At 30.5% G+C, this 14,795-nt stretch overlaps 3 protein-coding genes across 3 annotated transcripts in view; 2 read left to right on the top strand and 1 right to left on the bottom strand.

The window, feature by feature from the left end:
* Window positions 1–14,795, bottom strand: part of LOC123290721 (rho GTPase-activating protein 100F-like) — an 83,316-nt gene that overhangs the window by 17,152 nt on the left and 51,369 nt on the right. The window contains exons 3-4 of the mRNA XM_044871006.1: window positions 2,747–2,860; window positions 1,449–1,532 (exon numbers count right to left, since the gene is read on the bottom strand). Coding sequence (XP_044726941.1) covers window positions 1,449–1,532; window positions 2,747–2,860 — 198 coding nt within the window. The remainder of the gene's footprint in view (window positions 1–1,448; window positions 1,533–2,746; window positions 2,861–14,795) is intronic.
* LOC123290722 (brachyurin-like) lies at window positions 3,989–5,275 on the top strand. Its single transcript, XM_044871007.1, has 5 exons — window positions 3,989–4,071; window positions 4,137–4,369; window positions 4,487–4,653; window positions 4,716–4,954; window positions 5,023–5,275. Exons 1-5 carry the CDS (start codon window positions 4,018–4,020, stop codon window positions 5,191–5,193), a joined length of 864 nt encoding a protein of 287 aa, XP_044726942.1. The 5' UTR covers window positions 3,989–4,017; the 3' UTR covers window positions 5,194–5,275.
* LOC123290723 (brachyurin-like) lies at window positions 7,924–9,291 on the top strand. The gene is made up of 5 exons (XM_044871008.1): window positions 7,924–8,007; window positions 8,077–8,309; window positions 8,503–8,669; window positions 8,732–8,970; window positions 9,039–9,291. Exons 1-5 carry the CDS (start codon window positions 7,954–7,956, stop codon window positions 9,207–9,209), a joined length of 864 nt encoding a protein of 287 aa, XP_044726943.1. The 5' UTR covers window positions 7,924–7,953; the 3' UTR covers window positions 9,210–9,291.

Raw genomic sequence — 14,795 nt, forward strand, 5'->3', positions numbered from 1 at the left:
ATCATCGATTTTTTCATAAAAAAGTTATAAGAAATTTTATAAAATGATTTATAAAACTATTTGTGTATTGCCCAGATTAATAGCAACAATATAAATTCTTTGCCCAAACATAAAGGCACAGTTTGAGAAAGTTGAGTTTTTAAATAAAAAAACGCAAAAAAAGTATAATGATTCGCAATAACTTTTTAGAATAATTTCCAATCAAGATGTTAAAATTATTCGCAAGAACAAGTTAATAGTACCCTTCGCAATAGTAGACATCATTAATGGCAATAATGTCCAATAATAATTGTACAGTGGTTTAGTTAGTTAATTGACCACTTCAAAGCTGAGTGATTATTTAGTTATAGGGGAGAGTCGGATAAACACGAACTGTGGGAAATTACGAATAATGTAGCTTTAAGGTTTATATCATGAAATTATTTCAAAAAATATTTTGATTGTCATTATTTTTATTAAAAAAAAAAACTTCAGATTTTTTTATACGAAAAATATCTCCATTTGCAGTCAATTTCTATAAATATTCGACAAATTATTTAATTGGTTACTAATATTATTTTAATCAATAATTACGGTAAGTTTTTAATTAATAGTATTTTTCTAAAAAAGTGGAATATTTATCTTGAAAGTAATATCATTATAATAGATTTTTTCTTAAATATTTTTGTTTAAATGATTAAAGAGTAATCGCGAACTGAGCATTTTTTCATTTGAATCAATAAGGGGTAGTCACGAACAGAAAATATAGATATTACAAACATTTTCAAAGAAGCTTTATTATTACTTTGATATTTTGGATATACTTTAAATGGCTAATTATATTAAAAATATAGTCACTCAAATTGCTCAGCTTTAATTAACTAATACAAGTCTGTTCGTCATTACTCCACCAAATTCGTAATTACCCATGGCGGCGTGAATGATATCATTACTTGACATACAACCATTTTTGTATATGTCATTTTTCTATGTCAGGTGACCAGATGTTTAATTTTAAAGAATTTTGTTTAAAAATAATAATAATCTTTATATTTTATAAAAATTAATTTTATGTTTTGTTATCTACATATCATGATTAATCATTAGAAACTTTTATCTAACCAATTTATTATTATTGGACAAAAGCCTACTGCCTGGCTAAGCATTACATCTTCACAAATTATCTACTTAGCCAATTGAATGGAAGCTGGTTTTAGGGCTAATTTTAAATTTAATCTTGGCCATTAGTAGTAAATGCTTTCAAATTTTGATGGTTTGAATAAAAGACCATTTTTTTCAAAGTTTACGAGCTATGTAATAAAATAAAATTCACCGTATTAATTAGTAATAAATAATGTATAATTTAAGATAGGAATAGTAACTTTTGAACCAACCCTGTATCAAATACAATAATATTAAAACACATTTATTATTAAATTAATACAAAATATTTTAATTAAATTTAGTACCTCTAGGGCTGCCGCAGTGGTTGCGTCATGATCATTTTCAACTTGTTCTATCTGACGGAATATTTCAGTACTGATTCCTGATACCTGCGAACACACAAATACGTATATAATAAATATAACATAATAATAAAACACCACATAAATAAAAACATAATTAATTTTATTATTTTATTTTATATATAAATAATAATAATTACAAATAATAATTTTATTCCATTAAAAGGTACAAGAACATAATAACAAGAACAGTATTGTCATTATTAATTATTTGTGGGTAAAGGTATTTAAAAGAGTGTTGTTATTATGGATATTATTACCATCTGAAACATAAAAAAAGGATAAGCTTTAAAATTTTAATATAATCAAGATTACTTTTGATAACTGGGAGTTGCAACTCACCAACTGGCGATAATAATTCATACTAATTAATATCAGAAGAAGACCCGAATTCAGTAGTTAAAATTTCGACTACCAGATGGTAATACTTGTACTTACATTTTTTTAAGGCCAATAAAAATATTCAAATCAGATAAATCTCGCCGTCTGGCGATAAAAACTTGTACTGTTAAACAGGAAGTGGACCGCTTTTTCGGTAGTCCAATTTAGACCACCTGATTACTTACTATTTATCAATAGTTAGGGAGATGTTATATAACAAATTGGGACATTATTTAAGGATTTCCCGAGCGCCACAAATTCATAATTGAGCTTTAAGTATTCCTAACTTATTGCGCCAGGACGAGAACAACACGATACAGTGTGTTTTGTGAATTTGAATATTTCAAAAATGATGGTGCTGTCTTTGTTTCGAATTAACTGACAATGTCATATCTTGCAATAGACAGACATTACGTTGAAATAAATTCGATTTTCTACTCCGCTTAGAATTATGGCTATCGAGAAATTTGATTATAAAGGCTCAAATAAAAAAACGAAGAACTGGTCACGATTTTTCTTGAAACAGATAGAAAGTAAAACTTCGTCTTTTTGTGCGTTTCGAGGGGATTTTCAAGTCGCTTAAATATTGCTTAGAAGATAGTATCTTAAAAAGAGATAAATGGTAAACGTGAAAAGTATAAATTTAACTTTTTTTTTTTATAAAAATTGCGGTATTTTGCAGCGGCGTATTAGGAAAATATTTCTTCTCATAGGGCGGCAAATATTTGGCACTTTTGCCATTCTAATTTTCATTTGAACAATTTACAAACCGATAAAAGCTGTATAAATATTTAAATACTAAGTGAGTTGAATTTAATATGTATGAGCTATGTTTTACAAAATAATTAAAATATAATTACCTTCCGAAAATCCCCCTGGATGACCATAGGAGGTGGATCCCGTGGTCTTGTGGCTGGTACTGGTGGCGCCCGACCTGGGGATGCCGTAATGTCCGGAACTTCTCTCCCATTTTCCTAGAAGGACAAAAAAAAAACATTCTTGAATTTTAACTTATAAATCAAACTATTAAAACTTTAAATGTTATACAAGTTGCCTATCTAAACAAAAGCCCTAACTAATTTATAAAATTATCATTGATTACATAAAGGTTATTTGCTTGTATCCTTTGTAAATGTCCTTAAAATCCTTTCAATGGCAAATCATTTGAATTATTAAGATAACTTACAAATAATACAATAGAAGTAAAACAATATGTATCGAATGTTTGAATGCGTAAGGTGATTATTGATTAGATTTAATCAACAGAATTGTTAATCCATCGAATCAACAATTCAACGTTTTCAATAGAAAATTATTAGACGTATGGTATTAATAATATTCACATTCCGACAATTGGATAAAAAAAAATATTATTGAAAAATTATAAATAAAAACAATGTTATCTTTCTCAGTGAAATTAAAATAGATTTCTCACGGTTAGTACAGGCGCTAAGAGCAAACACTTAAAGGATGCACAGAACTTACACACGTATTAAATTTTTAACAATTCATCGAGTCCCAAAAGATTTTAACTATTTTCTACACTGTCGCTCTATGATAGTTCAATTAATTTCAAAGATCAATTAATTTTTACCAGAAGTGAAAATAAAATTTAGAAAATCCCGTGTATCATCATATATTAATAATATACTATTTTTTCAATGTTTATATATACTCTATATGTGTCTACACTATTTAAACTGAATGTTAGTAAAAAATTGATAATTTTATATCACTGTAATTGCTCCATCGTCTGTCTCTTACACTTACAATTAGCAATTTTTATCTTAATCAAATGGATTTTCATCTTAATGGAAAATATCTTGCTAATAGTGGGACACAATTTATATTAAATAATAAACGAAATTTGACTGCAAACTGAAAAATATAATTATGACTTGATATCTCTAAAGCATAAATTTGGCAGATTGCGGTCCTCCTATTTTGCTAAAAACTTCCTTTTAGTACCTATATAAATATTTAAATCCTATCTAAATAAAAATTTTTGGAGATTAGATCAAAGAAATGTATTATTTTTATTTTTGTTTTGCGTAAGATTAGGATTTTAATATTTTAGTATAAATAGATTAAAAAAATTATTTCAAATCATAGTAAGATTTCTTACACAATCATGAATTCTTTAGCAATTTGCTTCTTTGTTGTCATTGCTGTGACATTGTCACAGGTAAGTAGTAAATTTAAAATATTTTAAAAATTGTTTATTTTACAATTAATTGTTAAATAATTTAGGCCAAAATTGACCGGGACAATGCATTCCACATGGAACATTATCATCCAAAATCCCCAGGATATTTACCACCTGGTTTACTCCATCCAAGAGTAGTCGGTGGACAAGAGGCCGCTAAAAATCAATTCCCATACCAAGTTGGATTATATGTAGATCTTGGATATGGAACTGCATTCTGTGGAGCTACTTTAATTTCCAAGAAATTCGCCATGACTGCTGCTCACTGTGCAAGCGGGTAAGTTATTAAGTTTCCTTAGTAATTAGCTTTAATGCAAAGAGAAACAAAATGCTGGGATGCGAAGATTTCATTAATAAAGAGAGAAATCAAAATAATGTAAACTATTTTATTTAGAGCATACGGTTTTGAACTTGTCCTTGGTGCCCACACAATTGGCGCACCTGAAGCAGGTAGTATTACTGTAACATCAAGCAAAGCTAAGGTTCATCCAAACTACGACCCATACAACATTGAAAACGACATTGCAATCATCGAATTAGACGAAGAAGTTCCATTAAACGGTAAGTTTGAAAAATGTGACAAAATTTTGGATCAGTATTTAACTATTGTTTTATTGTTATAGAACAAATCAATATTGTTCCATTACCAAAACGATCTGATGCTTCAAACCAGTTCGCTGGTGAACAAGGAACACTTAGCGGGTGGGGTAAAACATCTGACAGTGGCAGCATTAGCCCAGTCTTACGTTTTATGTCAAATCCAATTCTCACCAACTCTGAATGCAGCGCTAACATGGCTGGTTTGAATATTCCATCAACACAAATTTGCTCATCTGGCGAAGGATTAAAAGGCGCTTGCAATGTAAGTCTTTAAACACTTTTATTTTGGTTTCCAAGAGTAGTGTTTCAATTTCATTGTGTTTTTTACAGGGTGACAGTGGTGGCCCACTTGTTGTTTACGAAAATGGAAAACCAAAACAAGTTGGTATTGTTTCATATGGTTTGATTTATGGCTGTGTTAAAGGATACGCATCTGCTTATACCCGAGTCACTTCCTTCTTGGACTTCATTGAAGAAAACTCTGATGTTATTATCCAATAATAAGATACTTGTTTTTTGTACACTGACCCTTCCTATATTTTTTGTAAATTTTTATATGTTTTAATAAATTTTAAATTTCAAATTTATTTATTTTGTTATTATTCAGAAATAAAACAAACCAAAACGTGAAAGGTATATTAAGTCCGATATATCTTTCGAATTGTAAAACTTTCTAAGCAAACTTTATAGGCTCAATATCTTTTTAGAGTGGGTAATTGGAAAATAAACAGAAATAATAATTTTAATGATAACTTTACAAATAAGACAGTAAATCGAATTAACAATTCAACGTTTTCAATAGAAAATTACTGGACGTTTGGTATCAATAATATTCACATATCACCGACAATTGGATAAAAAAAATATAATTTAAAAATTATAAATAAAAACAATGGCTCCTTTCTCAATGAAATTAAAATACATTTCTCACGTTTAGTACAGGTGCTTAGAGCAAACACTTAAATGATGCACAAAACTTACACTCGAATTAAATTTTAAACAATTCATCGAAACTACCAAAATATTTTAACTATTTTTACACTGTCGCTTCGTTGCTGGTTCATTGTATAAAAGCTCAATCAATTTTTACCACAAGTGAAAATAAAATTTAGAAAATCCCGTGTATCATCATATAATAACATAATACTAATATAAGGAATGTTCTTTGTATACCTTAGTGTATACACTATTTACACTAAATGTTAGTAAAAAATGATAGTTTTATAACACTGTCCTCTTCTCCTCTACTAATACTCGCGTACTGAATCAAAGAAAAAGAACAAAATTTAATTGTAAGTGTATCATAATTTTTTTTATTATGTGTTTGTATCCGTTTTTAGTAAAAACAACGAAATTAATTAATATAAATTTCGGTATCTAGTAAGAATTGGATAAGTTACCAAATTCCTATGTTTTATAAATTTTTATTGAATTCCATTACAACTATGTTATAAAATATTGATAAAGAAGAACACTTGATAAACATTTAAAAGTGTAATATCATATGGAGCTTAAGAATGTACGAGTACAAAGGAAATTTTAAATAAAAAGCTTAACTTTTTCCATATGAGGTTGAACTAAGTCTTGATCAATTCTGAAAATTTTAGGAGGAGTTGCCTGATTATTTGAATAAATAAATGACTTCAATAATAGGCATATTTAACATTGGTTTTATTGTAAAACTGTAGATTGATGATATGTTATCACAGATTTCTCCAAAACTACTTGGTGTAAATTAAAAACACAATATTTAAATTAAAGTTGAAACCTTAATAAATTGTTGAAAACAAAATAAAATACGTTGTGTCAGTCTATTGCCAGACCATAAAATTTTTCGATATCTAGAGTAATTTTCGAAATATCGAATATTGAAAATTTTGTTTAATTATTTAGCTTTCGATATTTCGAAAACCGAAGCAGGTGAGGAAAAATTTTATTCTCATTTTTCGTCTACATTCATGAAGCTATAACAAAATTCATCATCAAAGTTGAAAATAAGGTACAAATAATTTCAACCCTAAATCTAAAATAACCTTGTAATGGTGCTCGTACTACTTTGATTATAATTTCACTTAATTTTATAATACCAAGAAAAAAACTGAGAATTTTCAAAAAGCTAAGCACTAAACATGAGTGATAATTATTTCGTCAAATTAACATTCAAATAAAAAAAAAGTTGCATTGAAATCGATAAACTGTTCGAAAAATGTACGCCAATGTAGATATACTTAGACAGAACTAAAGGTAGTAACTAGATATGCTTTAAGCAAAAATTTCTGCATAATCAATCCAAATAATTTTGAAATACCTACCAGCTTCATTCAATCCTAATATCTCGGATGATGAACTATAATAACCTATTTTTGAGGAAACCCGCTTAACATCTAAACCGCTGAAATCTACGACTACAGACACAGAAAACTTTCAATGAAGAGAAGAAGACTTTAGATTATATTGGCCTTCCACGAGAGACACACTTGGGCCATAGGACCATTTTTTCGGCTGATAATTTCATTGATCAGTTCTTCAATTATTTTAAGGGGCTGAGTGCACCTTCATCAAACATATACCATGTACTACACCAGCCCATCACAACCATTTATTAAATTAATTTTTTTGTTACGGCGGGAATCGAACGCGCTAACCAACGCGCTGTGCTTTAATCAACTGAGCTACCAGGGTTGACAAGAGAAGACTTAAGAAAAAATTTGTTTCTTTATTTGAGAACAAGACCTTAACTCTTATGTAGATCCAAGCTTGATCATGCTGCAATACATATAGACCAATAAAAGAAAATTATTTTTTGGTTAATATGTGTCCCGGGACGTAAAAATTCCGGAAAAATCCAGCAGCACAAAAAACAAGTCTGTGTCATTTGAGTGTGCAAGTTTGAAGTATGCACAACTTGTTGAGACACCCTGCATAAATAGACTGTCGAAAGAAGTTGAGTACAAAAACATTAACAATTTTCATCTTAATCATCTTAATGGAAAATATTTTACTAATAGTAGGATAAAATTTACAAGCTTAAATAATATTCGATATTTGACTGCAAACTGAAAAATATAATTAAAACTTGATACGTCTAAAGCAATTCCTTTTAGTACCTGGTTTAAATCTTATCTTAATACAAATTTTTGGAGATTAGATCAATGAAATGTATTATTTTTATTTTTGGTTTGCGTATTTAGGATTTTAGTATTTTAGTATAAATAGATTGAAAAAATTATTTCAAATCATAGTAAGATTTCTTACACAATCATGAACTCTTTAACAATTTGCTTCTTTGTTGTCATTGCTGTGACATTGTCACAGGTAAGTAGTAAATATTTTTTCAATACTTTAAAAATTGTTTATTTTACAATTAATTGTTAAATAATTTAGGCCAAAATTGACCGGGACAATGCATTCCACATGGAACATTATCATCCAAAATCCCCAGGATATTTACCACCTGGTTTACTCCATCCAAGAGTAGTCGGTGGACAAGAAGCCGCTAAAAACCAATTCCCATACCAAGTTGGATTATATGTAGATCTTGGATATGGAACTGCATTCTGTGGAGCTACTTTAATTTCCAAGAAATTCGCCATGACTGCTGCTCACTGTGCAAGCGGGTAAGTTATTAAGTTTCCATAGTAATTAGCTTTTATTCAAAGAAAAAAAAATACTGGGATACAAAGATTTCATTAGTAAAGGGAGAAATCAAATCGAACCTTGCATGAATCTCTACCTCAAATTATTTTATAGCTTGGCAAGCATCCTCGCTGTATTATTGTAATTTGAAATAATGTAAACTATTTTATTTAGAGCATACGGTTTTGAACTTGTCCTTGGTGCCCACACAATTGGCGCACCTGAAGCAGGTAGTATTACTGTAACATCAAGCAAAGCTAAGGTTCATCCAAACTACGATCCATACAACATTGAAAACGACATTGCAATCATCGAATTAGACGAAGAAGTTCCATTAAACGGTAAGTTTGAAAAATGTGACAAAATTTTGGATCAGTATTTAACTATTGTTTTATTGTTATAGAACAAATCAATATTGTTCCATTACCAAAACGATCTGATGCTTCAAACCAGTTCGCTGGTGAACAAGGAACACTTAGCGGGTGGGGTAAAACATCTGACAGTGGCAGCATTAGCCCAGTCTTACGTTTTATGTCAAATCCAATTCTCACCAACTCTGAATGCAGCGCTAACATGGCTGGTTTGAATATTCCATCAACACAAATTTGCTCATCTGGCGAAGGATTAAAAGGCGCTTGCAATGTAAGTCTTTAAACACTTTTATTTTGGTTTCCAAGAGTAGTGTTTCAATTTCATTGTGTTTTTTACAGGGTGACAGTGGTGGCCCACTTGTTGTTTACGAAAATGGAAAACCAAAACAAGTTGGTATTGTTTCATATGGTTTGATTTATGGCTGTGTTAAAGGATACGCATCTGCTTATACCCGAGTCACTTCCTTCTTGGACTTCATTGAAGAAAACTCTGATGTTATTATCCAATAATAAGAAACTTGTTTTTTGTATACTGACCCTTCCTAAATTTTTTGTACATTTTTTTATGCTTTAATAAATTTTAAGTTTCAAACTAATTTGTTTATTTGGAAATACAACAAACCAAAACTTGAAAGCTCCATTAAGCCCGATATATCTTTCTAATTGTAAAACTTTCTAGAATGGGCAGTTGGAAATTAAACAGAAATAATAATTTCGATGAAAACTTTACGATAAGACCATAGAGTGTATTTTTATAACTACAAAAATTAAGTAGAATCCAAATTTTTGAAAATACGTTTATATTAATTTAAGAGGATTATGATTTATTCCAATGTCAAGAGTAAAACAAAGTAAATTTTTCAACCCATTAAAACATTAACACTATACAGATCCGCGTTTAGTTTAGTTTCGAACCATATCACGTCATCAATGACACAAACTTCACTTATCAAACTACTTTACCGACAGATGAATATATGAACGACAAGTGTATGGGAAAATTTGATGAATGAGACTTGAGCATCCAATCAAACTTTCAAATCAAGGTTATAATCACACAACTTTTATAAGAAACTATTACAAACACAAAAACTGTATAAAATAATTTTGACTGCGTTACCTTTTTACTGAAAAAACAACCGTGGCCATTTTTATCACACATATAACAACAATTTGTTAGGCCGAAAATGGCGGCGTTGGCCCACTCGCGCACAAACCCCCAGTTAAATAATTGTACTACATATAGTAATATCTACACCGTTTCTACAATACGCCTATATTGATCTGACACGACTCGACGCTGAGGAGTTTAAATGTGTGACGTCACTATACTATACATATAACAACCATTTGTGGTGTAATGTACTTGAACTGGTATCAGAGCGGGGTAACATATATATGCATCGTAGTTCGAAAGCTCTCTTTCTCTTGCCTTTAACTAAGCAAGCTCATGCTTATGCCGGGCGTGTTGCTCTACCTCTTTTTACTACAAATATTGTATGTCTATTTCACTCGATGATCGCCGTTTCGAGTATCGAGTAAAATAGTATCCAGAGTCTACTAGTGTATAGTCAAACATTTCTCATAACTAACTGACATTGTGTGTGTATTATAAACGCAGCCGTTGAATGTCGGTCGTTTTGTTCATGAAAATATATTCATTCGTCCCGCCGTTTCTACGAAAAACCGATTGTATTATAGTACTTGCTTTCGGTCATTTACGCTACAATTCGGTTTGGTAGTACCGGTCATGACACCGTTGAACATACATATATATATATATATATATATATAAGTGTATAGTAACGTTGAACTCTGTATTTTAATGTCTTACAATCTCGCTTATGATAAAGATAGATAAATTGGGGTTTTATCTAAGGTAAAAATTATTTTTTCATCAGGTCAAGTTAAAAATTCAACAAGCATTTAAATAATTAGAATTTAATACTCAAATTTAACGCAAAGTATTTAATTTGAATTTCTAAAAGGAATTTTAATACATGCCAGGAAGCAAATGTAAGTAGGGGTTAGGGTAATATTCCTAGTGGAGATTTCCTCGGCACAACTATGTTAAGATACATAATGTATGTAAAATAGTCGTAGAATATACGATAAGAAAGCTTAGTAGATAGATATGTTATTGCAATGAATATGAGATTCCGATTAGACATAAGCAATCTTATAAAAATTTAATATTTCTTATAACGTTATCTAAAGAAGAATTATAATATATATTGGCTATTTTGTAAGAATCTTATATTTTTTAGTATGAATAAGGGAAAAAGTGTATCTTTAATAATTTCCGTCTAAAAATGCACACTAACCCTGATAGACTACAAGGCTAGGTTATATTGGCTGTCCACGAAGGGCACACTTAGGCTATAGAGCCCATTGTGATAACATATATGTGTTTTACCATCTTCCCACTGGTAATTTCATTTATCACCTCCTCAATTTCAGAGGCTGAGTGCACCTCCTTCATGCATATACTATGCACTACACCAGCCCATCACAACTATTAATTAAATTAATTTTTTGCGACGGCGGAAATCGAACCCGCTACCCTAAGTATACCGCGGACGGAATTGGTTACGCCTTAACCGACTGAGCTAATAGGGCGACGTTGAAAAGATGCTCGTCTATGTAAAAGTAAGTTTAAGCACCATAGCGCTAGTTTTTCGCGGTAGAAATGAGTACAGGTGAGAATATGAATGCCACACTACTTGGTATCTTGCCCCTGCACCAATAAATATTCACGACGTTGCTGGATGCTACCTCTGCATAAGCATTCGAAGCAAATTAAATAAATAAATCTGGTAGCTTCGGTATAGCAGTTAACAAACATTTTTGATCTCTCGTTAATTTCCAAAGTCCTACGTGATTTATTTCTGTACTATGGTAATTATGTTATTTCGGTAATTATGTAATTATAGTGCGGACTTAGTATTCAGCAACGCAGGACATATTTGGTTGCGCAGGCTTTAGGCAATCATATTCTCACTCATGGTGCTTAAACTTTCTTACATATAAGAGCATCTGTTATAACATGATTCCTGGTGGATCATTTCACACGAAAATTTTTAGTATGGGCTTGTCTTTGAAGTAAGGATTAAGGAGGGTGAAGAAATCTGAGGCAGATGTGTTGGAAAACTAGAAGTGAAAAAGGAAGAGTATCGTTAGAAGAATAGACTTGATAGAATGGCAAAAAATTGCTCAATGTCCTGGCGCCGTTCCGAAACAAACAAATTAAATCTAGGCTATTATTAAAACGCAAAAAATATTGTATTACCATTGAGGTAATCACAGTCTATCTAACAGCCTAATTTGAAGGACAATAAGCGGGAAATCTATCAAACATAACGGTAGATTGGCTAGTTTTATTATTTTTTAAATATGTAAGAGTCGGTGAATGAGAAAAATGTATAAGCGAAGTTAAGGGATTTAATTTAAAGAGTAAAAGTTTTGAAAGTCTCCTGTTTTATAACAAAGGTTTATTAGAAGAGTACGACTCTTGAGACTACAAGTTTTCAAAAAAGATTTACGAACTTTGAACTTTGCTAATCTTGAACTCTGTTCATAGAGTAGTACATGCATTTTATTTCATTTAACTTCTCTTATCCCATTTCCTCGATCATTTGATCTAATTATACACATATATGCATAAATAAAATTTACTATAGAGTACGATAAGTTAAGGTGGTTTATTTATTAGTGGAAGGGTGGGGGTAGTTTTTTTTTTTAATGAGGACGGGGTGTTAAATTCTAGCATACAAAAAGGGTTACAACAGCAAGAGTAGAAATATAATATATATAGTAACAAATATAATAAACAATATATTTCTATATATCGAACTACCCTCTGTTGTCCCTCCGATTCTACACTTACCCCTCGCGGCATTGGTTTTGTATTGTATACTACATTATTATGCATTAAAGAATATCACGTATATAATAATTTCTGGTATATAAACAAAGATAGCGATACCATTGATTTGAAATGCGATAGATTGTATAAAGTTTGTCGTATTTTAGTTAGTTATATGGTTAGTATAGTTATGTAGTATAGAGAGATATTTTGAATGAATTTGTTGTGTAACGATTTATAGTCAACTAATAATCATTATTTGAATATTACGATTATTACGAATCTGTGTCCGTATATATATATGCATCATTTGTATAAATAGGTGTTTATGTAAGTGTGGAGGGGATAGTAGTGGGAGGATGAATTGATGTAAAGAGGTTTTGCATAAAATATTAAACAAGCTGTAGTTGATGTGACCTTTAGGAATGGATATTGCCTATAACAGTTTTCTATGTTGAGCGGTTATTGTGTTACGACTAACGAACTTAGCATATATTTCCTTACCAACTCACACTCGAGGGACGAAGTTTTACGGTGGTAGGTAAGAGAAAGTGTGTGTTTTGATTTTTTCTCTGTAAAACTCAAAAAAGTGGTTCTAGAAGGCTCGGAAATTTGAAATTTTGTTAGAGAAGTAATCAAGCTTGTTAGTAAAAGCGGCAGTTCAACCAAGGGTGCCACTTTTAACTCAGATATTCAGAAATTAATAGAATCAAAGGAGACAAGATCAATACCTAGCCATAGTGGTAGGAAGTCATGAAAGCGGACAAATTGAGAAGGCTAGCCGCAGAAAAACACCACGTGATGACTTTGACTTGTCGTTACCATAGATTAATCACTAAAGATCATGATTGAATGTATAAAGAAAAATCACGTAAACGGGATAACGGGATTTTTATTATTGTGTCGTACTCGAAACTGGTGATAGAAGATTGATAGTCATAGTACTATGTGATAACCGGACCATACACATCTCTTTTGTTAACTTCCAGCTCGTGAAGGACGATATATAAAATTTAAGAATGCTGGAATGGTCAGAAAGAAGTGGCAACAAAAATAGACAACGAAATTAAAATCTTCGTGAATAGATGCAATTGCTTCAAAGCATAGTTAATCTTAGTTACACACAGACATACTAAACATTTGTTATAGGTTTTCTATTTCGATTTTTGGGGTGAAAATAACAAATTTCGATCAGGAATTTAATATATATGTACATATATTGTCAATCTATTAACACAGTGGTTTACTTGTGTATATAATGTATTATGGTCATTTCATTTTACTGAGAGGACTGACTAGATGTTATGTTATTCCCTCTTATAATAATTACGAGCTGTTAATATTATTATTCTATCATGGTTCAGCGATTTTCAATTTAGTTCCATTATAATTTTTAAAAAAATTGGCTTAAATTCAAATTAATTAATTTTACTTAGGCATGTACAATAATCTATTTAGGTTAGGTAAAAAGGAACTGGTTACATCGAAATAATCACACGAGAAGATGATGAAAGATGAAACAATTGAGATTATTAGGTAAAAAGCAACTTCTAAATCATAAGAAAAACTTAACTGCGTAACCACTGAAATTTTGATATGCTAGAACAAGAGAAGAGCAGTTTATTGAGAGGTATGATCATTGACGATAATTTTGTTGAACTTCATCGAACTCCTACAAATTTAACATAGCTTCGAATAAGGGCTACAACTTCAAAACAGGTTCATATTTAATCTGTTAACGAAAAATAATGCGGATATTGCCAACATTCTGGGCATGCTGAATAATAAATGCTGACATTAATGTCTTGGGTGTTGTATTTCATCGAAATGGGATGTATTATTTTGACTCGAAATGGATGGTGTAGTTTTAAGAAAAATCATAAATTGGTACAATGTTTTTCACTTATACATTTAAGATGACATACTTATAAAAGTACAAACAAATGAAAAACTGATTTGTAACCACTGGCATATTTAAAATTACAATTTTATATTTTTAAAAAACAATAAACCACATACAAATATAAGTTTGTTATCAACATAGAGTTTTCTAGTTTTTTTTTTTTTGCTCTTATTGTAATACACAAATGGATTTTAATAACTATCTCGAAATCAGAACAAAAACCTCACACAGTGATATAGATACGTATAATGTGCACTATATATTATAAACACATATGGTATGGATTCTCAATAATATTACAGTTTTGTCTAGAAGTAGAGTAAACAAA

Source organism: Chrysoperla carnea, chromosome 1 (genome assembly GCF_905475395.1).
Source record: "Chrysoperla carnea chromosome 1, inChrCarn1.1, whole genome shotgun sequence".
NCBI lineage: Eukaryota > Metazoa > Arthropoda > Insecta > Neuroptera > Chrysopidae > Chrysoperla > Chrysoperla carnea.